This window comes from Oncorhynchus gorbuscha, unplaced genomic scaffold (assembly GCF_021184085.1).
Source record: "Oncorhynchus gorbuscha isolate QuinsamMale2020 ecotype Even-year unplaced genomic scaffold, OgorEven_v1.0 Un_scaffold_1396, whole genome shotgun sequence".
Taxonomy (NCBI): domain Eukaryota; kingdom Metazoa; phylum Chordata; class Actinopteri; order Salmoniformes; family Salmonidae; genus Oncorhynchus; species Oncorhynchus gorbuscha.
In genome coordinates, this window is record NW_025746183.1 from 85,001 (window position 1) to 110,000 (window position 25,000).

Here is a 25,000-nt window from a genome sequence, read left to right on the forward strand (position 1 = left end):
CTAGAGAACCTGCTGTAGACTGGGACAGAGATAACCTGCTGTAGACTGGGACCTAGAGAACCTGCTGTAGACTGGGACCTAGAGAACAACCTTCTGTAGACTGGGACCTAGAGAACCTGCTGTAGACTGGGACCTAGAGAACAACCTTCTGTAGACTGGGACCTAGAGAACCTGCTGTAGACTGGGACCTAGAGAACCTGCTGTAGACTGGGACCTAGAGAACAACCTGCTGTAGAATGGGACCTAGAGAACAACCTGCTGTAGACTGGGACCTAGAGAACCTGGGACCTAGAGAACCTGCTGTAGACTGGGACCTAGAGAACCTGGGACCTAGAGAACCTGCTGTAGACTGGGACCTAGAGAACCTGCTGTAGACTGGGACCTAGAGAACCTGCTGTAGACTGGGACCTAGAGAACAACCTGCTGTAGACTGGGACCTAGAGAACCTGGGACCTAGAGAACCTGCTGTAGACTGGGACCTAGAGAACCTGGGACCTAGAGAACCTGCTGTTGACTGGGACCTAGAGAACCTGCTGTAGACTGGGACCTAGATAACCTGGGACCTAGAGAACCTGCTGTAGACTGGGACCTAGAGAACCTGGGACCTAGAGAACCTGCTGTAGACTGGGACCTAGAGAACCTGCTGTAGGATCTAGTGGAGAGTATAACCTTCAGACTGTAAAGGATATGATCTAACTAGTGTTTTCTATCTCTCCTCCTGTAGACTGGGACAGAGAGAACCTGCTGGAGGCCTGGATGTGTAATGCTGAGGAATGCTGCCAGCGGTCTGGGGTCCACATGCCCAGTGCTCCTCCTAGTGGGTACAACGCCTGGGACACCCTGCCGTCCCCTCGTACCCCCAGGACCACCCGCTCTTCCATCACCTCCCCTGACGAGATCAGCCTCTCCCCCAGGGACGACGATAGAACACCGGTGAGGGTAGGGAACACACACACACACACACACACACACACACACACACACACACACACACACACACACACACACACACACACACACACACACACACACACACACACACACACACACACACACACACACACACTGGTGCTTATAGATTTAATCTAATCAAAGACTGGGGTGCATCTCAATAGTGTAGAGTGGCTTCCTTTCCTCTGTTATCACTGGTGAAAAGGAGACTCACTCCCAGTTTAATGTGTCAGAGACAAGGAAAGGAAACCGTGACTCAGTATTGAGACTCACTCCCGAGACTCACTCCCAGTGTCATCTGTCCGAGACAAGGAAAGGAAGCCGTGAAGCAGTATTGAGACTCACTCCCAATTTCATGTGTCCGAGACAAGGAAAGGAAGCCGTGAAGCAGTATTGAGACTCACTCCCAGTTTCCTACAGAGACTCTTAAGTGCTTATTGGGTTGTGGCATGAATCTGTCAGACAACCACGATTTGGAGAAAATCACATATCATCTCTTGGACAGGAAACTGAACTAACCAGACGTTATGAAAAGTCCTGAACCGAACTGTTAGGCTACATACTTTGTTGATTGACCAATTCTCTGCTCAGGGGTCCTTTCTGAAGGTTTCAGTAGATGAGACTACAAGCTTTTTCTTTCGGGGATCAATAGAGTCGTTGTTGAATTCCAGTGGGTGCCTCACAGTCCATTGTTCCTCTTCAGACTCTACAACAAGGCAGCAGTGTGTGGAGTAGATCAGGCCTCTGGGCAAATGCATTGTATTTTAATGGGATAGACATGTTTATTCAAAAGATACGATGACCATCTTCTCCACCGTGTATTGGTTAATAAGAACTTCCTGTTACACTGTAGCCACATCCTCAAACGTTTCCAAGCAGGATATTTGTGGGTTTTAAAAAAAATGTCATTTGTACTAAACAGAATGTATAACATTGCCTGTCATTCTATCAATCTTGTGTTTTTTCTCTTGATGCTCTGACAATCTAATCTATTTCATGTGTGTTTTTAGTTTTGTCATTTATTTTGCTGTAAAAGAGACTTTTGTAATTCCTGTCATTCTTCCGTCCTGGGTTGTTCTCCCTGGGCCTTTTTATTTAGAAAAAAAACTTCATAAAGATTGTTGAAGTGTTTTTTTATTTATTTAGATTGTCTAAACATATCGAAGCAGCTATTAAGACCATGTGAGCTGGGCCTCCCTGAAGATGAATGGCACTATGTTAATCATATCGATTGATCTGTAAGCATTTACATTGTGTTCTTGTCCCTGTCTCTCTGACAGTGTGGTATCTGTATGTGCCCCCTCTCTATCTTCGAGGAACCGGTTGACATGTCATGTGGTCACGAGTTCTGCCGAGCCTGCTGGGAAGGGTGAGCTTATTCCTTCCATAAAACAATGGCTTGGGTCCCAACTGGCACCTTCTATTCCCTACGTAGTGCACTACTTTTGACCAGTGCTCTGTTGTAATGAAGGGCACTACATGGGGAATAGGGGGCCGTTTTGGGATGCAGTTTATCTCTGGGGTTTCTTCATTGATTTTAACGTAGTTGTTTTTTTCTGGGTCTAAGTGTGATGAACTGGGGGAAGATAAACCACTAGTGGGATACTGAACTCTAAACGCCTGTCTGTCTGTCTCTCTGTCTCTGTCTGTCTCTCTGTCTGTCTCTCTCTCTCTCTGTCTCTCTCTCTGTCTCTCTCTGTCTCTCTCTGTCTCTCTCTGTCTGTCTCTGTCTGTCTGTCTGTCTGTCTGTCTGTCTGTCTGTCTGTCTGTCTGTCTGTCTGTCTGTCTGTCTGTCTGTCTGTCTGTCTCTGTCTCTGTCTCTGTCTCTGTCTCTGTCTCTGTCTCTGTCTCTGTCTCTGTCTCTGTCTGTCTCTGTCAGGTTTCTGAATCTGAAGATTCAGGAAGGGGAGGCTCACAACATCTTCTGCCCGGCGCACGACTGCTTCCAGCTGGTTCCTGTGGAGGTCATAGAGAGTGTCGTCTCCAGAGAGATGGACAAGCGCTACCTGCAGTTCGACATCAAGGTACACACACACACACACACACACGGAGGTACACACACACAGAGGTACACAGCAGGCGGTGCCGGCCCCAACAGCAGGCGGCCCCAACAGCAGGCGGCCCCAACAGCAGGCGGCCCCAACAGCAGGCGGCCCCAACAGCAGACGGCCCCAACAGCAGGCGGCCCCAACAGCAGGCGGCCCCAACAGCAGGCGGCCCCAACAGCAGGCGGCCCCAACAGCAGGCGGCCCCAACAGCAGGCGGCCCCAACAGCAGGCGGCCCCAACAGCAGGCGGCCCCAACAGCAGGCGGCCCCAACAGCAGGCGGCCCCAACAGCAGGCGGCCCCAACAGCAGGCGGCCCCAACAGCAGGCGGCCCCAACAGCAGCCCCAACAGCAGGCGGCCCCAACAGCAGGCGGCCCCAACAGCAGGCGGCCCCAACAGCAGGCGGCCCCAACAGCAGGCGGCCCCAACAGCAGGCGGCCCCAACAGCAGGCGGCCCCAACAGCAGGCGGCCCCAACAGCAGGCGGCCCCAACAGCAGGCGGCCCCAACAGCAGGCGGCGCCAACAGCAGGCGGCCCCAACAGCAGGCGGCCCCAACAGCAGGCGGCCCCAACAGCAGGCGGCCCCAACAGCAGGCGGCCCCAACAGCAGGCGGCCCCAACAGCAGGCGGCCCCAACAGCAGGCGGCCCCAACAGCAGGCGGCCCCAACAGCAGGCGGCCCCAACAGCAGGCGGCCCCAACAGCAGACGGCGCTGTAATGATCCCCGTAGTCCTAAGTGGCACAGATGTTGCAGTTTTAGAAATGTTTCAACTATGTTCCGAAACACCCTTCTCTCTTCCTCAGTTCTGTAGCTAAATATCGATACTGTATCCATGTGTTTTTTAGAAACATGTTCTTTCCCCCAGGCGTTTGTGGAGAACAACCCAGCTATCCGCTGGTGTCCCAAGGCGGGCTGTGAGCGGGCGGTGCGTCTCTCATCCCGGGGTCCAGGTAGCAGCTCCTCGGACCCGTTCAGTCTACCTCTCCTCAGAGCGCCCGCTGTGGACTGTGGCAAGGGACACGTGTTCTGTTGGTCAGTTCTACTCTGATCTTCATACATCAGATTATAAAGGCTTCATAGAGCATTCATAGAGCATTCATAGAGCATTCATAGAGCATTCATAAGCACTACATACAAGGGACACGTGTTCTGTTGGTCAGTTCTACTCTGATCTTCATACATCAGATTATAAAGGCTTCATAGAGCATTCATAGAGCATTCATAGAGCATTCATAAGCACTACATACAAGGGACACGTGTTCTGTTGGTCAGTTCTACTCTGATCTTCATACATCAGATTATAAAGGCTTCATAGAGCATTCATAGAGCATTCATAGAGCATTCATAAGCACTACATACAAGGGACACGTGTTCTGTTGGTCAGTTCTACTCTGATCTTCCATCAGATTATAAAGGCTTCATAGAGCATTCATAGAGCATTCATAGAGCATTCATAGAGCATTCATAAGCACTACATACAAGGGACATGTGTTCTGTTGGTCAGTTCTACTCTGATCTTCATACATCAGATTATAAAGGCTTCATAGAGCATTCATAGAGCATTCATAAGCACTACATACAAGGGACACGTGTTCTGTTGGTCAGTTCTACTCTGATCTTCATACATCAGATTATAAAGGCTTCATAGAGCATTCATAGAGCATTCATAGAGCATTCATAGAGCATTCATAAGCACTACATACAAGGGACATGTGTTCTGTTGGTCAGTTCTACTCTGATCTTCATACATCAGATTATAAAGGCTTCATAGAGCATTCATAGAGCATTCATAAGCACTACATACAAGGGACACGTGTTCTGTTGGTCAGTTCTACTCTGATCTTCATACATCAGATTATAAAGGCTTCATAGAGCATTCATAGAGCATTCATAAGCACTACATACAAGGGACACGTGTTCTGTTGGTCAGTTCTACTCTGATCTTCATACATCAGATTATAAAGGCTTCATAGAGCATTCATAGAGCATTCATAAGCACTACATACAAGGGACACGTGTTCTGTTGGTCAGTTCTACTCTGATCTTCATACATCAGATTATAAAGGCTTCATAGAGCATTCATAGAGCATTCATAAGCACTACATACAAGGGACACGTGTTCTGTTGGTCAGTTCTACTGTCATACGTATGGAATCATGTAGTAAGCAAAAAAAATGTTGTTGTTTTATATATATTTTATATTTGAGATTCTTCAAAGTAAGCCACCCTTTGCACACTCCATAAAGCAGGGCTTGCTATTAAATTAATATTCTAGGACATTCTACGCACATCATTTTGATGTCTTTACTATTATTATACAATGTAGAAAATAGTAAAAAAAAATAAAGAAAAACCCTTGAGTGAGTAGGTGTGTCCCAAACGTTTGACTGGTACTGTAGGTATGTACAGCAGGACCAAATCAGAGACATCGGTAGGAGCAGATCCATGTAATGCATTGTAGGTTAGCAGTAAAACCTTGATATCAGCTACTAGCCTTAACATGTATCAAAAAAGGCTACTAGCCTTAACATGTATCAAAAATACATGTAGGAGTGTTTTTATTCTCCTCGTTCAGGTTGGAAAAGTAGGCTGATCAGGCAGCAGTGAGGTCTTTTCCATACTGCACGGTACTGTCTTTCCAAGCTAGTCGGAAGACTTCCTGTTTGGTGGAGCAGCAGTGAGGTCTTTTCCATACTGCACCGTACTGTCTTTCCAAGCTAGTCGGAAGACTTCCTGTTTGGTGGAGCAGCAGTGAGGTCTTTTCCATACTGCACGGTACTGTCTTTTCCAAGCTAGTCGGAAGAATTCCTGTTTGGTGGAGCAGCAGTGAGGTCTTTTCCATACTGCACGGTACTGTCTTTCCAAGCTAGTCGGAAGAATTCCTGTTTGGTGGAGCAGCAGTGAGGTCTTTTCCATACTGCACCGTACTGTCTTTCCAAGCTAGTCGGAAGACTTCCTGTTTGGTGGAGCAGCAGTGAGGTCTTTTCCATACTGCACGGTACTGTCTTTCCAAGCTAGTCGGAAGACTTCCTGTTTGGTGGAGCAGCAGTGAGGTCTTTTCCATACTGCACGGTACTGTCTTTCCAAGCTAGTCGGAAGACTTCCTTTTTGGTGGAGCAGCAGTGAGGTCTTTTCCATACTGCACGGTACTGTCTTTCCAAGCTAGTCGGAAGACTTCCTGTTTGGTGGAGCAGCAGTGAGGTCTTTTCCATACTGCACGGTACTGTCTTTCCAAGCTAGTCGGAAGACTTCCTGTTTGGTGGAGCAGCAGTGAGGTCTTTTCCATACTGCACGGTACTGTCTTTCCAAGCTAGTCGGAAGACTTCCTGTTTGGTGGAGCAACAGTGAGGTCTTTTCCATACTGCACGGTACTGTCTTTCCAAGCTAGTCGGAAGACTTCCTGTTTGGTGGAGCACCATTTTCCGTTCCAATTTTCTAGAAGCTTGCTTCAGGACTCGGGTATTTTCTGCATACCAGGCAGTTAGTGTCTTTGCGAGGTTAACTTTAGATCCTCGGTTAGGTGGTTATCTGATTTTTGTACTCCGACGTCCTTGGGTGGGTGGAGGGAGTCTGGAAGGGCATCTAGGAATTCTCAAGACAATCTTTGGGTTGTCTGAGAATTTATATTGTGGCTTATGATAGTCCTTGGTTGGGGTACAAGCGAAATATTTTGTTGCAAATGTAATAAGATGGTTGTCTGATAGTCCAGGATAATGCTGAATCAGGAAAGTTACGACTGGGGTTGGATTGAAAACCTACAGGAGGGTATCACTCCAGGACCAGGGTTGGGAGAGAGCCCTGTCCTATCAGAAAGTTACGACTGGGGTTGGATTGTAAACCCACAGGAGGGTATCACTCCAGGACCAGGGTTGGGAGAGAGCCCTGTCCTATCAGAATGTTACGACTGGGTTGGATTGTAAACCTACAGGAGGGTATCACTCCAGGACCAGGGTTGGGAGAGAGCCCTGTCCTATCAGAATGTTACCACTGGGTTGGATTGTAAACCTACAGGAGGGTATCACTCCAGGACCAGGGTTGGGAGAGAGCCCTGTCCTATCAGAAAGTTACGACTGGGGTTGGATTGTAAACCTACAGGAGGGTATCACTCCAGGACCAGGGTTGGGAGAGAGCCCTGTCCTATCAGAATGTTACGACTGGGTTGGATTGTAAACCCACAGGAGGGTATCACTCCAGGACCAGGGTTGGGAGAGAGCCCTGTCCTATCAGAATGTTACGACTGGGGTTGGATTGTAAACCTACAGGAGGGTATCACTCCAGGACCAGGGTTGGGAGAGAGCCCTGTCCTATCAGAATGTTACGACTGGGTTGGATTGTAAATCTACAGGAGGGTATCACTCCAGGACCAGGGTTGGGAGAGAGCCATGTCCTATCAGATATCCGAGCAACATGTTTATCTAGCCTGCTAGCTAGCATAGTAGCTAATAACGCCACAGATAAAAGGGCTAGTTATCATAATCTTTGATAGTAACTAATATTGCTCGTTAGATTACACCACTACAGCCACGTTGATGTTAATTGGGGCCTGTTCATAGGGGTTTAAATATATATATTCAGGTAACTGCCGAAATAAAGGAAACACCAACATAAAGTGTTTTAATTGGGCGTTGGGCCACCACCAGGTACCACCCACCACCCACCACCCGCCAGCCTCCACCCACCACCACCCGCCACCCACCACCCACCACCCACCACCCACCACCACCCACCAGCCACCACCCACCACCCACCACCCACCAGCCACCACCCACCACCCACCCAGCCACCACCCACCACCCACCACCCACCAGCCACCACCCACCACCCACCAGCCACCAGCCACCAGCCTCCAGAACACCTTCAAATGAGCCTTGGCAGAGATTCTATAAGTGTCTTACAGTCTTGTTAGAACACAGAGATGTTTAATTCTGCATTCTATCCTGTCTAGTCATTAGATTAGATGAGTGGTATGAGCAGTAAGACATCTCTTACAATCTTCTTAGAACACAGAGATGTTTAATTCTGCATTCTATCCTGTCTAGTCATTAGATTAGATGAGTGGTATCAGCAGTAAGACAAGATGTTTGATGCGGCATTCTATTGTTTACTCCTTTCATGTCTGTGGTAGTTTTGAGTAATGTATAGGATGTGTTTTCCAGACAGAACATAAATAGACGGTACGATGTGTCTGGAGGGTGAACTCATCCGTCTGTCTGTCTGTCTGTCTGTCTGTCTGTCTGTCTGTCTGTCTGTCTGTCTGTCTGTCTGTCTGTCTGTCTGTCTGTCTGTCTGTCTGTCTGTCTGTCTGTCTGTCTGTCTGTCTGTCTGTCTGTCTGTCTGTCTGTCTGTCTGTCTGTCTGTCTGTCTGTCTGTCTGTCTGTCTGTCTGTCTGTCTGTCTGTCTGTCTGTCTGTCTGTCTGTCTGTCTGTCTGTCTGTCTGTCTGTCTGTCTGTCTGTCTGTCTGTCTGTCTGTCTGTCTGTCTGTCTGTCTGTCTGTCTGTCTGTCTGTCTGTCTGTCTGTCTGTCTGTCTGTCTGTCTGTCTGTCTGTCTGTCTGTCTGTCTGTCTGTCTGTCTGTCTGTCTCCAGGGAGTGCCAGGGAGAAGCCCATGAACCATGCGACTGCCAGACATGGAAGATGTGGCTGGCTGAAGTTACTGAGATGAGACCCCAGGAATGTAAGCATCTCTACTATTAATGGATTATCGTTTTCTAAAGAAAAACCCAGTGTACTTCTTCATGTGTCGTTGTTGTGCATCTCTTGCTCTTTTTACCTCAGTCGACTGTTGATACCACTTCACCTATTAAATATGTCTTCTGTCCTTCATTACACATTACAACAATGTCTTTTGACAGAAGCAGAAATGTGCAATCGGTCACAGATGCTCTATTTACGGAAACCGATCAGTCACCCAAACGGCTTCCTACTGAGGGAGCCACAACCCTAAAAATGTTTGTTTCCTGTGTGATGATATGGGCACGTTTCCTTCAAAAATCATATCATCTCCCAAAAACCAATCCAGCTGTATCCCAAGTCACTGTTGCTATGCTTGATATCTGTATCCCAAGTCACTGTTGCTAGGCTTGATATCTGTATCCCAAGTCACTGTTGCTAGGCTTGATATCTGTATCCCAAGTCACTGTTGCTAGGCTTGATATCTGTATCCCAAGTCACTGTTGCTAGGCTTGATATCTGCCATCCCAAGTCACTGTTGCTAGGCTTGATATCTGCCATCCCAAGTCACTGTTGCTAGGCTTGATATCTGCCATCCCAAGTCACTGTTGCTAGGCTTGATATCTGCCATCCATTGATGGACTGTTCAACTTCCTGGACTCCAATCCCATGTCTCAAATGGCACCCGATTCCCTTTATAGTACACTACTTGACTTGAGCCCTATATAGGGAATAGGGTGCAATTTGGGGCTCAGTCCTGCTCACCTCACCACTTCAGACGCTAGCTACAGACAACACCAGGTTTCAGACGCTAGCTACAGGCAACACCGGGTTTCAGACGCTAGCTACAGACAACACCAGGTTCAGGATGCTAGCTACAGACAACACCAGGTTCAGGATGCTAGCTACAGACAACACCAGGTTTCAGACGCTAGCTACAGGCAACACCAGGTTTCAGACGCTAGCTACAGACAACACCAGGTTCAGGATGCTAGCTACAGACAACACCAGGTTCAGGATGCTAGCTACAGGCAACACCAGGTTCAGGCAACACCAGGTTCAGGATGCTAGCTACAGGCAACACCAGGTTCAGGACGCTAGCTACAGGCAACACCAGGTTCAGGACGCTAGCTACAGGCAACACCAGGTTCAGGATGCTAGCTACAGGCAACACCAGGTTTCAGACGCTAGCTACAGACAACACCAGGTTTCAGACGCTAGCTACAGGCAACACCAGGTTTTAGACGCTAGCTACAGACAACACCAGGTTCAAGATGCTAGCTACAGGCAACACCAGGTTTCAGACGCTAGCTACAGGCAACACCAGGTTCAGGATGCTAGCTACAGGCAACACCAGGTTCAGGATGCTAGCTACAGGCAACACCAGGTTTCAGACGCTAGCTACAGACAACACCAGGTTTCAGACGCTAGCTACAGGCAACACCAGGTTCAGGCAACACCAGGTTTCAGACGCTAGCTACAGACAACACCAGGTTCAGGATGCTAGCTACAGGCAACACCAGGTTTCAGACGCTAGCTACAGACAACACCAGGTTTCAGACGCTAGCTACAGACAACACCAGGGTTCAGACGCTAGCTACAGACAACACCAGGTTTCAGACGCTAGCTACAGACAACACCAGGTTTCAGACGCTAGCTACAGACAACACCAGGTTTCAGACGCTATCTACAGACAACACCAGGTTTCAGACGCTATCTACAGACAACACCAGGGTTCAGACGCTAGCTACAGGCAACACCAGGTTTCAGACGCTAGCTACAGGCAACACCAGGTTCAGGACGCTAGCTACAGGCAACACCAGGTTTCAGACGCTATCTACAGACAACACCAGGGTTCAGACGCTAGCTACAGACAACACCAGGTTTCAGACGCTATCTACAGACAACACCAGGGTTCAGACGCTAGCTACAGGCAACACCAGGTTTCAGACGCTAGCTACAGGCAACACCAGGTTCAGGACGCTAGCTACAGGCAACACCAGGTTTCAGACGCTAGCTACAGGCAACACCAGGTTTCAGACGCTAGCTACAGACAACACCAGGTTTCAGACGCTAGCTACAGACAACACCAGGTTCAGGATGCTAGCTACAGGCAACACCATGTTTCAGACGCTAGCTACAGGCAACACCAGGTTCAGGACGCTAGCTACAGGCAACACCAGGTTTCAGACACTAGCTACAGACAACACCAGGTTCAGGATGCTAGCTACAGACAACACCAGGTTTCAGACGCTAGCTACAGACAACACCAGGTTCAGGATGCTAGCTACAGGCAACACCATGTTTCAGACGCTAGCTACAGGCAACACCAGGTTTCAGACGCTAGCTACAGGCAACACCAGGTTTCAGACGCTAGCTACAGGCAACACCAGGTTTCAGACGCTAGCTACAGGCAACACCAGGTTTCAGACGCTAGCTACAGGCAACACCAGGTTTCAGACGCTAGCTACAGGCAACACCAGGTTCAGGATGCTAGCTACAGGCAACACCAGGTTCAGGCAACACCAGGTTTCAGACAGGAATGAAAGGCGTTATCTGCCATCCATTGATGGACTGTTCAACTTCCTGGACTCCAATCCCGTGTCTCAAATGGCACCCGATTCCCTTTATAGTACACTACTTGACTTGAGCCCTATATAGGGAATAGGGTGCAATTTGGGGCTCAGTCCTGCTCACCTTACACCTCACCACTTCAGACGCTAGCTACAGACTACACCAGGTTTCAGACGCTAGCTACAGACAACACCAGGTTTCAGACGCTAGCTACAGACAACACCAGGTTTCAGACGCTAGCTACAGACAACACCAGGTTTCAGACGCTAGCTACAGACAACACCAGGTTTCAGACGCTAGCTACAGACAACACCAGGTTTCAGACGCTAGCTACAGACAACACCAGGTTTCAGACGCTATCTACAGACAACACCAGGGTTCAGACGCTAGCTACAGGCAACACCAGGTTTCAGACGCTAGCTACAGACAACACCAGGTTTCAGACGCTATCTACAGACAACACCAGGGTTCAGACGCTAGCTACAGGCAACACCAGGTTTCAGACGCTAGCTACAGGCAACACCAGGTTCAGGACGCTAGCTACAGGCAACACCAGGTTTCAGACGCTAGCTACAGACAACACCAGGGTTCAGACGCTAGCTACAGACAACACCAGGTTTCAGACGCTAGCTACAGGCAACACCAGGTTCAGGACGCTAGCTACAGGCAACACCAGGTTTCAGACGCTATCTACAGACAACACCAGGGTTCAGACGCTAGCTACAGACAACACCAGGTTTCAGACGCTATCTACAGACAACACCAGGGTTCAGACGCTAGCTACAGGCAACACCAGGTTTCAGACGCTAGCTACAGGCAACACCAGGTTCAGGACGCTAGCTACAGGCAACACCAGGTTTCAGACGCTAGCTACAGGCAACACCAGGTTTCAGACGCTAGCTACAGACAACACCAGGTTTCAGACGCTAGCTACAGACAACACCAGGTTCAGGATGCTAGCTACAGGCAACACCATGTTTCAGACGCTAGCTACAGGCAACACCAGGTTCAGGACGCTAGCTACAGGCAACACCAGGTTCAGGACGCTAGCTACAGGCAACACCAGGTTCAGGACGCTAGCTACAGGCAACACCAGGTTCAGGATGCTAGCTACAGGCAACACCAGGTTTCAGACGCTAGCTACAGACAACACCAGGTTTCAGACGCTAGCTACAGGCAACACCAGGTTTTAGACGCTAGCTACAGACAACACCAGGTTCAAGATGCTAGCTACAGGCAACACCAGGTTTCAGACGCTAGCTACAGGCAACACCAGGTTCAGGATGCTAGCTACAGGCAACACCAGGTTCAGGATGCTAGCTACAGGCAACACCAGGTTTCAGACGCTAGCTACAGACAACACCAGGTTTCAGACGCTAGCTACAGGCAACACCAGGTTCAGGCAACACCAGGTTTCAGACGCTAGCTACAGACAACACCAGGTTCAGGATGCTAGCTACAGGCAACACCAGGTTTCAGACGCTATCTACAGACAACACCAGGTTTCAGACGCTATCTACAGACAACACCAGGGTTCAGACGCTAGCTACAGGCAACACCAGGTTTCAGACGCTAGCTACAGGCAACACCAGGTTCAGGACGCTAGCTACAGGCAACACCAGGTTTCAGACGCTATCTACAGACAACACCAGGGTTCAGACGCTAGCTACAGACAACACCAGGGTTCAGACGCTAGCTACAGACAACACCAGGTTTCAGACGCTATCTACAGACAACACCAGGGTTCAGACGCTAGCTACAGGCAACACCAGGTTTCAGACGCTAGCTACAGGCAACACCAGGTTCAGGACGCTAGCTACAGGCAACACCAGGTTTCAGACGCTAGCTACAGGCAACACCAGGTTTCAGACGCTAGCTACAGACAACACCAGGTTTCAGACGCTAGCTACAGACAACACCAGGTTCAGGATGCTAGCTACAGGCAACACCATGTTTCAGACGCTAGCTACAGGCAACACCAGGTTCAGGACGCTAGCTACAGGCAACACCAGGTTTCAGACACTAGCTACAGACAACACCAGGTTCAGGATGCTAGCTACAGACAACACCAGGTTTCAGACGCTAGCTACAGACAACACCAGGTTCAGGATGCTAGCTACAGGCAACACCATGTTTCAGACGCTAGCTACAGGCAACACCAGGTTTCAGACGCTAGCTACAGGCAACACCAGGTTTCAGACGCTAGCTACAGGCAACACCAGGTTTCAGACGCTAGCTACAGGCAACACCAGGTTTCAGACGCTAGCTACAGGCAACACCAGGTTTCAGACGCTAGCTACAGGCAACACCAGGTTCAGGATGCTAGCTACAGGCAACACCAGGTTCAGGCAACACCAGGTTTCAGACAGGAATGAAAGGCGTTATCTGCCATCCATTGATGGACTGTTCAACTTCCTGGACTCCAATCCCGTGTCTCAAATGGCACCCGATTCCCTTTATAGTACACTACTTGACTTGAGCCCTATATAGGGAATAGGGTGCAATTTGGGGCTCAGTCCTGCTCACCTTACACCTCACCACTTCAGACGCTAGCTACAGACTACACCAGGTTTCAGACGCTAGCTACAGACAACACCAGGTTTCAGACGCTAGCTACAGACAACACCAGGTTTCAGACGCTAGCTACAGACAACACCAGGTTTCAGACGCTAGCTACAGACAACACCAGGTTTCAGACGCTAGCTACAGACAACACCAGGTTTCAGACGCTAGCTACAGACAACACCAGGTTTCAGACGCTATCTACAGACAACACCAGGGTTCAGACGCTAGCTACAGGCAACACCAGGTTTCAGACGCTAGCTACAGACAACACCAGGTTTCAGACGCTATCTACAGACAACACCAGGGTTCAGACGCTAGCTACAGGCAACACCAGGTTTCAGACGCTAGCTACAGGCAACACCAGGTTCAGGACGCTAGCTACAGGCAACACCAGGTTTCAGACGCTATCTACAGACAACACCAGGGTTCAGACGCTAGCTACAGACAACACCAGGTTTCAGACGCTAGCTACAGGCAACACCAGGTTCAGGACGCTAGCTACAGGCAACACCAGGTTTCAGACGCTATCTACAGACAACACCAGGGTTCAGACGCTAGCTACAGACAACACCAGGTTTCAGACGCTATCTACAGACAACACCAGGGTTCAGACGCTAGCTACAGGCAACACCAGGTTTCAGACGCTAGCTACAGGCAACACCAGGTTCAGGACGCTAGCTACAGGCAACACCAGGTTTCAGACGCTAGCTACAGGCAACACCAGGTTTCAGACGCTAGCTACAGACAACACCAGGTTTCAGACGCTAGCTACAGACAACACCAGGTTCAGGATGCTAGCTACAGGCAACACCATGTTTCAGACGCTAGCTACAGGCAACACCAGGTTCAGGACGCTAGCTACAGGCAACACCAGGTTTCAGACACTAGCTACAGACAACACCAGGTTCAGGATGCTAGCTACAGACAACACCAGGTTTCAGACGCTAGCTACAGACAACACCAGGTTCAGGATGCTAGCTACAGGCAACACCATGTTTCAGACGCTAGCTACAGGCAACACCAGGTTTCAGACGCTAGCTACAGGCAACACCAGGTTTCAGACGCTAGCTACAGGCAACACCAGGTTTCAGACGCTAGCTACAGGCAACACCAGGTTTCAGACGCTAGCTACAGGCAACACCAGGTTTCAGACGCTAGCTACAGGCAACACCAGGTTCAGGCAACACCAGGTTTCAGACAGGAATGAAAGGCGTTATCTGCCATCCATTGATGGACTGTTCAACTTCCTGGACTCCAATCCCGTGTCTCAAATGGCACCCGATTCCCTTTATAGTACACTACTTGACTTGAGCCCTATATAGGGAATAGGGTGCAATTTGGGGCTCAGTCCTGCTCACCTTACACCTCACCACTTCAGACGCTAGCTACAGACTACACCAGGTTTCAGACGCTAGCTACAGACAACACCAGGTTTCAGACGCTAGCTACAGACAACACCAGGTTTCAGACGCTAGCTACAGACAACACCAGGTTTCAGACGCTAGCTACAGACAACACCAGGTTTCAGACGCTAGCTACAGACAACACCAGGTTTCAGACGCTAGCTACAGACAACACCAGGTTCAGGATGCTAGCTACAGACAACACCAGGTTCAGGATGCTAGCTACAGGCAACACCAGGTTTCAGACGCTAGCTACAGGCAACACCAGGTTTCAGACGCTAGCTACAGACAACACCAGGTTTCAGACGCTAGCTACAGGCAACACCAGGTTCAGGATGCTAGCTACAGGCAACACCAGGTTTCAGACGCTAGCTACAGGCAACACCAGGTTTCAGACGCTAGCTACAGACAACACCAGGTTTCAGACGCTAGCTACAGGCAACACCAGGTTTCAGACGCTAGCTACAGACAACACCAGGTTTCAGACGCTAGCTACAGGCAACACCAGGTTTAGGCAACACCAGGTTTCAGACGCTAGCTACAGGCAACACCAGGTTTCAGACGCTAGCTACAGGCAACACCAGGTTTCAGGATGCTAGCTACAGACAACACCAGGTTTCAGGATGCTAGCTACAGACAACACCAGGTTCAGGATGCTAGCTACAGACAACACCAGGTTTCAGACGCTAGCTACAGGCAACACCAGGTTCAGGATGCTAGCTACAGGCAACACCAGGTTCAGGATGCTAGCTACAGGCAACACCAGGTTTCAGACGCTAGCTACAGGCAACACCAGGTTCAGGATGCTAGCTACAGGCAACACCAGGTTCAGGATGCTAGCTACAGGCAACACCAGGTTTCAGACGCTAGCTACAGACAACACCAGGTTTCAGACGCTAGCTACAGACAACACCAGGTTTCAGACGCTAGCTACAGACAACACCAGGTTCAGGACGTAGCTACAGACAACACCAGGTTTCAGGCAACACCAGGTTTCAGACGCTAGCTACAGACAACACCAGGTTCAGACGCTAGCTACAGACAACACCAGGTTTCAGACGCTAGCTACAGACAACACCAGGTTCAGGATGCTAGCTACACACAACACCAGGTTCAGGATGCTAGCTACAGGCAACACCAGGTTTCAGACGCTAGCTACAGACAACACCAGGTTCAGGATGCTAGCTACAGGCAACACCAGGTTTCAGACGCTAGCTACAGACAACACCAGGTTTCAGACGCTAGCTACAGACAACACCAGGTTCAGGCAACACCAGGTTCAGACTCTAGCTACAGGCAACACCAGGTTCAGACAACACCAGGTTTCAGACTCTAGCTACAGACAACACCAGGTTTCAGACGCTAGCTACAGACAACACCAGGTTCAGGATGCTAGCTACAGGCAACACCAGGTTCAGGATGCTAGCTACAGGCAACACCAGGTTTCAGACGCTAGCTACAGACAACACCAGGTTCAGGATGCTAGCTACAGACAACACCAGGTTTCAGACGCTAGCTACAGACAACACCAGGTTCAGGATGCTAGCTACAGACAACACCAGGTTCAGGATGCTAGCTACAGGCAACACCAGGTTTCAGGCAGGAATGAAAGGCGTTATTGTTTTGCTTTGAAACCAGTTTCCCTGAGTGCTTTTTTTCAGGTTTTAAAAGCTATCGCGGTTCCATTCTGTTCAGTCAGTGATTTGTCTCAAAAGTTACCCTATTCCCTACATAGGGCTCTGGTCAAAAGGAGTAGACTATGTGTCCTATTCGACTTGGTCAAAAGTAGTGTACTACATAGGGAATAGGGTGCCAATTAGGATGCCTTCCAGAGAATAAAGACGCAGTGTTTCAAAAGCAACGATTACCGTCAGGTTGTAATGGGCTATTAGAGACACACACACACACACACACACACACACACACACACACACACACACACACACACACACACACACACACACACACACACACACACACACACACACACACACACACACACACACACACACACACACACACACACACACACACACACACACACACACACACTCTCTTTTCTCTCTCTCTTTTCTCTCTCTCTCTCACACACACACACACACACACACACTCTGTAGGTTGTAGGAAGACTCTGAATGCTGTGGAAGGAGTCGTGTCCAGTTAGCTGTCTGTTGTGTTGTTGTTTTTCCTCCTGGGAAGTGGCTGGTGTGAGTGAAGCCTATGAAGATGCAGCCAACTGCTTGTGGTTACTGTCAAACGCCAAACCCTGCGCCAACTGCAAGTCTCCTATTCAGAAGAACGAAGGCTGCAACCACATGCAGTGTGCTAAGGTAGGTAGACCAACAGTGTCTTGGACATCGTATACCAAATGGCACCCTATTCCCTATATAGTGCACTGCTTTTGACCAGAGTCTATGGGGCCCTAGTCAGAAGTAGTGCACTAAATAGGGAACATGGAGCCATTTGGGAGGTAACCAGGATATCTATCTGAGGAATGTTATAATTAAGTAATAAGGCCTGAGGAGGTGTGGTATATGGCCAATATACCACGACTAAGGGCTGTTCTTAAGTACGATGCAATGTGGAGTGCTTGGACACAGCCCTTAGCTGTGGTATATTGGCCATATATCACTAACCCCCGAGGTGCCTTATTGCTTAATTATAAACTGGTTACCAACTTAATTAGAGCAGTAAAAATAAATGTTTTGTCATACCCGTGGTATACGGTCTGATGTAGAACGACCGTCAGCCAATCAGCATTCATGGCTGGAACCACCCAGTTTATAATGTTAGATACTCCAGGGAATGTATTTGAGGACCTAGAGTTATCTGGAAAATGTTGTTTTGTTATGGTCAGGGGAAAAGTAGGGCAAGTCTCTGATGGTGTGGAGCTCTACGAGTCTAATCACATTCAACCCTTCTGAAACTCGGATCTCTCTTCTGTGTACAGGGCTTTCTGAAAGTATTCCGGCCCCTTGACTTCTTCCACATTTTTTGTTACATTACAGCCTTATTCTAAAATGGATTATATTGATTTTTTCCCTCATCAATCTACACGCAATACCCCATAATGACATCACAATACCCCATAATGACATCACAATACCCCATAATGACATCACAATACCCCATAATGACATCACAATACCCCATAATTGACAAAGCAAAAAAAAAACAAGATTCTTCCTAGCGCTGGCCGCCCGGCCAAACTGAGGAATCAGGGGAGAAGGACCTTGGTCAGGGACGTGACCATGAACCCGATGGTCTCTCTGACAGGGCTCCAGAGTTCCTCTGTGGAGATGGGAGAATCTTCCAGAAGGACAACCATCTCTGCAGCACTCCACCAATCAGGCCTTTATGGTAGAGTGGCCAGATGGAAGCCACTCCTCAGTAAAAGGCACATCACAGCCAGCTTGGAGTTTGCCAAAAGGCACCTAAAGGAGATTCTCTGGTCTGATGAAACGAAGATTGCTCTTTGGCCTGCATGCCAAGCATCATGTCTGGAGGAAACCTGGCACCATCCCTATGGTGAAGCATGGTGGTGGCAGCATCACGTCTGGAGGAAACCTGGCACCATCCCTATGGTGAAGCATGGTGGTGGCAGAATTATGCTGTGGGGATGTTTTACAGGGACTGGGAGACTAGACAGGATCGGGGGAAAGATGAACGGAGCAAAGTACAGAGAGATCCTTGAGGAAAACCTGCTCCAGAGCGTTCAGGACCTCAGACTAGGGCGAAGGTTCACCTCCCAACAGGACAACGACCCTAAGCACACAGCCAAGACAACGCAGGAGTGGCTTCGAGACAAGCCTCTGAATGTCCTTGAGTGGCCCAGCCAGAGCCCGGACTTGAACCCGATCAAACATCTCTGGAGAGACGTGAAAATAGCTGTGCAGTGACGCTCCCCATCCAACCTGACAGAGCTTGAGAGGATCTGCAGAGAAGAATGGGAGAAACTCCCCAAATACAGGTGTGCCGAGCTTGTAGCGTCATACTGAAGAAGACTTGCATCTGTAATCGCTGCCAAAGGTGCTTCAACAAAGTACTGACTAAAGGGTCTGAATACTTATGTAAATGTGATATTTCCGTTTTTAAAATTTGAACTACATTTGCAAAACAAAAACTGTTTTTGATGTCATTATGAGGTATTGTGATGTCATTATTGGGTATTGTGATGTCATTATGAGGTATTGTGATGTCATTATGATGTATTGTGATGTCATTATGAGTTATTGTGATGTCATTATGAGTTATTGTGTGTAGATTGACAAGGGGCAAATAACGATTTAATTTAATTTTAGAATAAGGCTGTAACCTAACGAAATGTAGAAGAAGTGAAGAGGTCTGAATGCTTTCTGAATGTACATTACCTTCAGAATGTATTCATACCCCTTGACTTATTCCACATTGTTGTATTACAGCCTGAATCCAACATGGATTATATGTTTACACAAACTACCCCTTAATGACAAAGTGAAAACATGTTTTTAGAAATGTTTGCAAATTGATTGCAAATGAAATATTTTTTTAAATTTCATATTTCTACAAGTATTCATGCCCCTGAGTCACATAGTAGAATCACCTTTGCCAGAGATTACAGCTGTGAGGCTTTCTGGGTAAGTCTCTAAGACCTTTACACGCCTCGATTGAACAATATTCTAATTCTTCAAGCTCTGTCAAGTTGGTGGGGAATCATTGCTAGACAGTCAGTCAAGTTTTGCCGTAGATATTCAAGCTGATTTTAAGTCAAAACTGTGACTAGGCTACTCCCAACAGCCATTTAAAACATGTCTCACGTTGTCACATTCAACACAACCAGAAACGAGAGAAGACATCTGTCACGAGGCCTAAATCACATCCACCAGGACTGTTCTGCTGTAGCCGACAGAGATGAATGGGTATGTTGAGAGTAGAGAGACACGGGCCTTGGGGACTGTCGTCAGCTCTGTACTAGCCTGAGGGCTGTAGTGACAGGCCTGTTGTCCTACATGATGCTGTAGTGCTGTAGTGACAGGTCTGTTGTCCTACATGATGCTGTAGTGCTGTAGTGACAGGTCTGTTGTCCTACATGATGCTGTAGTGCTGTAGTGACAGGTCTGTTGTCCTACATGATGCTGTAGTGCTGTAGTGACAGGTCTGTTGTCCTACATGATGCTATAGTGCTGTAGTGACAGGTCTGTTGTCCTACATGATGCTGTAGTGCTGTAGTGACAGGTCTGTTGTCCTACATGATGCTGTAGTGCTGTAGTGACAGGTCTGTTGTAGTGACAGGTCTGTTGTCCTACGTGATGTTGTAGTGACAGGTCTGTTGTCCTACGTGATGTTGTAGTGACAGGCCTGTTGTCCTACGTGATGTTGTAGTGACAGGTCTGTTGTCCTACGTGATGTTGTAGTGCTGTAGTGACAGGCCTGTTGTCCTACATGATGCTGTAGTGCTGTAGTGACAGGCCTGTTGTAGTGACAGGTCTGTTGTCCTACGTGATGTTGTAGTGACAGGCCTGTTGTCCTACATGATGTTGTAGTGACAGGTCTGTTGTCCTACGTGATGTTGTAGTGCTGTAGTGACAGGTCTGTTGTCCTACGTGATGTTGTAGTGCTGTAGTGACAGGCCTGTTGTCCTACGTGATGTTGTAGTGACAGGTCTGTTGTCCTACGTGATGTTGTAGTGACAGGTCTGTTGTCCTACGTGATGTTGTAGTGCTGTAGTGACAGGCCTGTTGTCCTACGTGATGTTGTAGTGCTGTAGTGACAGGTCTGTTGTCCTACGTGATGTTGTAGTGCTGTAGTGACAGGTCTGTTGTCCTACATGATGTTGTAGTGCTGTAGTGACAGGCCTGTTGTCCTACGTGATGTTGTAGTGCTGTAGTGACAGGTCTGTTGTCCTACGTGATGTTGTAGTGACAGGTCTGTTGTCCTACGTGATATTGTAGTGCTGTAGTGACAGGTCTGTTGTCCTACGTGATGTTGTAGTGCTGTAGTGACAGGTCTGTTGTCCTACGTGATGTTGTAGTGCTGTAGGGACAGGTCTGTTGTCCTACGTGATGTTGTAGTGCTGTAGTGACAGGCCTGTTGTCCTACGTGATGTTGTAGTGCTGTAGTGACAGGTCTGTTGTCCTACGTGATGTTGTAGTGACAGGTCTGTTGTCCTACGTGATATTGTAGTGCTGTAGTGACAGGTCTGTTGTCCTACGTGATGTTGTAGTGCTGTAGTGACAGGTCTGTTGTCCTACGTGATGTTGTAGTGCTGTAGTGACAGGTCTGTTGTCCTACGTGGTGTTGTAGTGACAGGTCTGTTGTCCTACGTGATGCTGTAGTGCTGTAGTGACAGGTCTGTTGTCCTACGTGATGTTGTAGTGCTGTAGTGACAGGTCTGTTGTCCTACGTGATATTGTAGTGCTGTAGTGACAGGTCTGTTGTCCTACGTGATGTTGTAGTGCTGTAGTGACAGGTCTGTTGTCCTACGTGATGTTGTAGTGACAGGTCTGTTGTCCTACGTGATGTTGTAGTGCTGTAGTGACAGGTCTGTTGTCCTACGTGATGTTGTAGTGCTGTAGTGACAGGTCTGTTGTCCTATGTGATGTTGTAGTGACAGGTCTGTTGTCCTACGTGATGTTGTAGTGCTGTAGTGACAGGTCTGTTGTCCTACGTGATGTTGTAGTGCTGTAGTGACAGGTCTGTTGTCCTACGTGATGTTGTAGTGTTGTAGTGACAGGTCTGTTGTCCTACGTGATGTTGTAGTGCTGTAGTGACAGGTCTGTTGTCCTACGTGATGTTGTAGTGCTGTAGTGACAGGTCTGTTGTCCTACGTGGTGTTGTAGTGACAGGTCTGTTGTCCTACGTGATGCTGTAGTGCTGTAGTGACAGGTCTGTTGTCCTACGTGATGTTGTAGTGCTGTAGTGACAGGTCTGTTGTCCTACGTGATATTGTAGTGCTGTAGTGACAGGTCTGTTGTCCTACGTGATGTTGTAGTGCTGTAGTGACAGGTCTGTTGTCCTATGTGATGTTGTAGTGACAGGTCTGTTGTCCTACGTGATGTTGTAGTGCTGTAGTGACAGGTCTGTTGTCCTACGTGATGTTGTAGTGCTGTAGTGACAGGTCTGTTGTCCTACGTGATGTTGTAGTGTTGTAGTGACAGGTCTGTTGTCCTACGTGATGTTGTAGTGCTGTAGTGACAGGTCTGTTGTCCTACATGATGTTGTAGTGCTGTAGTGACAGGTCTGTTGTCCTACGTGATGTTGTAGTGTTGGAGTGACAGGTCTGTTGTCCTACGTGATGTTGTAGTGCTGTAGTGACAGGTCTGTTGTCCTATGTGATGTTTTAGTGACAGGTCTGTTGTCCTACGTGATGCTGTAGTGCTGTAGTGACAGGTCTGTTGTCCTACGTGATGTTGTAGTGACAGGTCTGTTGTCCTACGTGATGTTATAGTGCTGTAGTGACAGGTCTGTTGTCCTACGTGATGTTGTAGTGACAGGTCTGTTGTCCTATGTGATGTTGTAGTGCTGTAGTAACAGGTCTGTTGTCCTACGTGATGTTGTAGTGCTGTAGTAACAGGTCTGTTGTCCTGCGTGATGTTTTAGTGCTGTAGTGACAGGTCTGTTGTCCTACGTGATGTTGTAGTGCTGTAGTGACAGGTCTGTTTTCCTACGTGATGTTGTAGTGACAGGCCTGTTGTCCTATGTGATGTTGTAGTGCTGTAGTGACAGGTCTGTTGTCCTACGTGATGTTGTAGTGCTGTAGTGACAGGTCTGTTGTCCTACGTGATGTTGTAGTGCTGTAGTAACAGGTCTGTTGTCCTGCGTGATGTTTTAGTGCTGTAGTGACAGGTCTGTTGTCCTACGTGATGTTGTAGTGCTGTAGTGACAGGTCTGTTTTCCTACGTGATGTTGTAGTGACAGGCCTGTTGTCCTATGTGATGTTGTAGTGCTGTAGTGACAGGTCTGTTGTCCTACGTGATGTTGTAGTGCTGTAGTGACAGGTCTGTTGTCCTACGTGATGTTGTAGTGCTGTAGTGACAGGTCTGTTGTCCTACGTGATGTTGTAGTGCTGTAGTGACAGGTCTGTTGTCCTACGTGATGTTGTAGTGCTGTAGTGACAGGTCTGTTGTCCTACGTGATGTTGTAGTGCTGTAGTGACAGGTCTGTTGTCCTACGTGATGTTGTAGTGCTGTAGTGACAGGTCTGTTGTCCTATGTGATGTTGTAGTGACAGGTCTGTTGTCCTACGTGATGTTGTAGTGCTGTAGTGACAGGTCTGTTGTCCTACGTGATGTTGTAGTGCTGTAGTGACAGGTCTGTTGTCCTACGTGATGTTGTAGTGACAGGTCTGTTGTCCTACGTGATGTTGTAGTGCTGTAGTGACAGGTCTGTTGTCCTACGTGATGTTGTAGTGACAGGTCTGTTGTCCTACGTGATGTTGTAGTGCTGTAGTGACAGGTCTGTTGTCCTACGTGATGTTGTAGTGCTGTAGTGACAGGTCTGTTGTCCTACGTGATGTTGTAGTGCTGTAGTGACAGGTCTGTTGTCCTACGTGATGTTGTAGTGACAGGTCTGTTGTCCTATGTGATGTTGTAGTGCTGTAGTGACAGGTCTGTTGTCCTACGTGATGTTGTAGTGCTGTAGTGACAGGTCTGTTGTCCTACGTGATGTTGTAGTGACAGGTCTGTTGTCCTATGTGATGTTGTAGTGCTGTAGTGACAGGTCTGTTGTCCTACGTGATGTTGTAGTGCTGTAGTGACAGGTCTGTTGTCCTACGTGATGTTGTAGTGTTGTAGTGACAGGTCTGTTGTCCTACGTGATGTTGTAGTGCTGTAGTGACAGGTCTGTTGTCCTATGTGATGTTTTAGTGACAGGTCTGTTGTCCTACGTGATGCTGTAGTGCTGTAGTGACAGGTCTGTTGTCCTACGTGATGTTGTAGTGACAGGTCTGTTGTCCTACGTGATGTTATAGTGCTGTAGTGACAGGTCTGTTGTCCTACGTGATGTTGTAGTGACAGGTCTGTTGTCCTATGTGATGTTGTAATGCTGCAGTAACAGGTCTGTTGTCCTACGTGATGTTGTAGTGCTGTAGTAACAGGTCTGTTGTCCTGCGTGATGTTTTAGTGCTGTAGTGACAGGTCTGTTGTCCTACGTGATGTTGTAGTGCTGTAGTGACAGGTCTGTTTTCCTACGTGATGTTGTAGTGACAGGCCTGTTGTCCTATGTGATGTTGTAGTGCTGTAGTGACAGGTCTGTTGTCCTACGTGATGTTGTAGTGCTGTAGTGACAGGTCTGTTGTCCTACGTGATGTTGTAGTGCTGTAGTGACAGGTCTGTTGTCCTACGTGATGTTGTAGTGCTGTAGTGACAGGTCTGTTGTCCTATGTGATGTTGTAGTGACAGGTCTGTTGTCCTACGTGATGTTGTAGTGCTGTAGTGACAGGTCTGTTGTCCTACGTGATGTTGTAGTGCTGTAGTGACAGGTCTGTTGTCCTACGTGATGTTGTAGTGACAGGTCTGTTGTCCTACGTGATGTTGTAGTGCTGTAGTGACAGGTCTGTTGTCCTACGTGATGTTGTAGTGACAGGTCTGTTGTCCTACGTGATGTTGTAGTGCTGTAGTGACAGGTCTGTTGTCCTACGTGATGTTGTAGTGCTGTAGTGACAGGTCTGTTGTCCTACATGATGTTGTAGTGCTGTAGTGACAGGTCTGTTGTAGTGACAGGTCTGTTGTCCTATGTGATGTTGTAGTGACAGACCTGTTGTACTTCATGATGTTGTCTCTCTCTCTGTTACTCTCTGTCTCTCTGTTATGCTC

General features: G+C 48.4%; 1 protein-coding gene across 1 annotated transcript in view; it reads left to right on the forward strand.

The window, feature by feature from the left end:
* LOC124022461 (ankyrin repeat and IBR domain-containing protein 1-like) overlaps window positions 1-25,000 on the forward strand; it is a 97,206-nt gene that overhangs the window by 45,132 nt on the left and 27,074 nt on the right. The window contains exons 6-11 of the mRNA XM_046337370.1: window positions 725-933; window positions 2,232-2,320; window positions 2,831-2,975; window positions 3,865-4,031; window positions 8,584-8,672; window positions 17,410-17,540. Coding sequence (XP_046193326.1) covers window positions 725-933; window positions 2,232-2,320; window positions 2,831-2,975; window positions 3,865-4,031; window positions 8,584-8,672; window positions 17,410-17,540 — 830 coding nt within the window. The remainder of the gene's footprint in view (window positions 1-724; window positions 934-2,231; window positions 2,321-2,830; window positions 2,976-3,864; window positions 4,032-8,583; window positions 8,673-17,409; window positions 17,541-25,000) is intronic.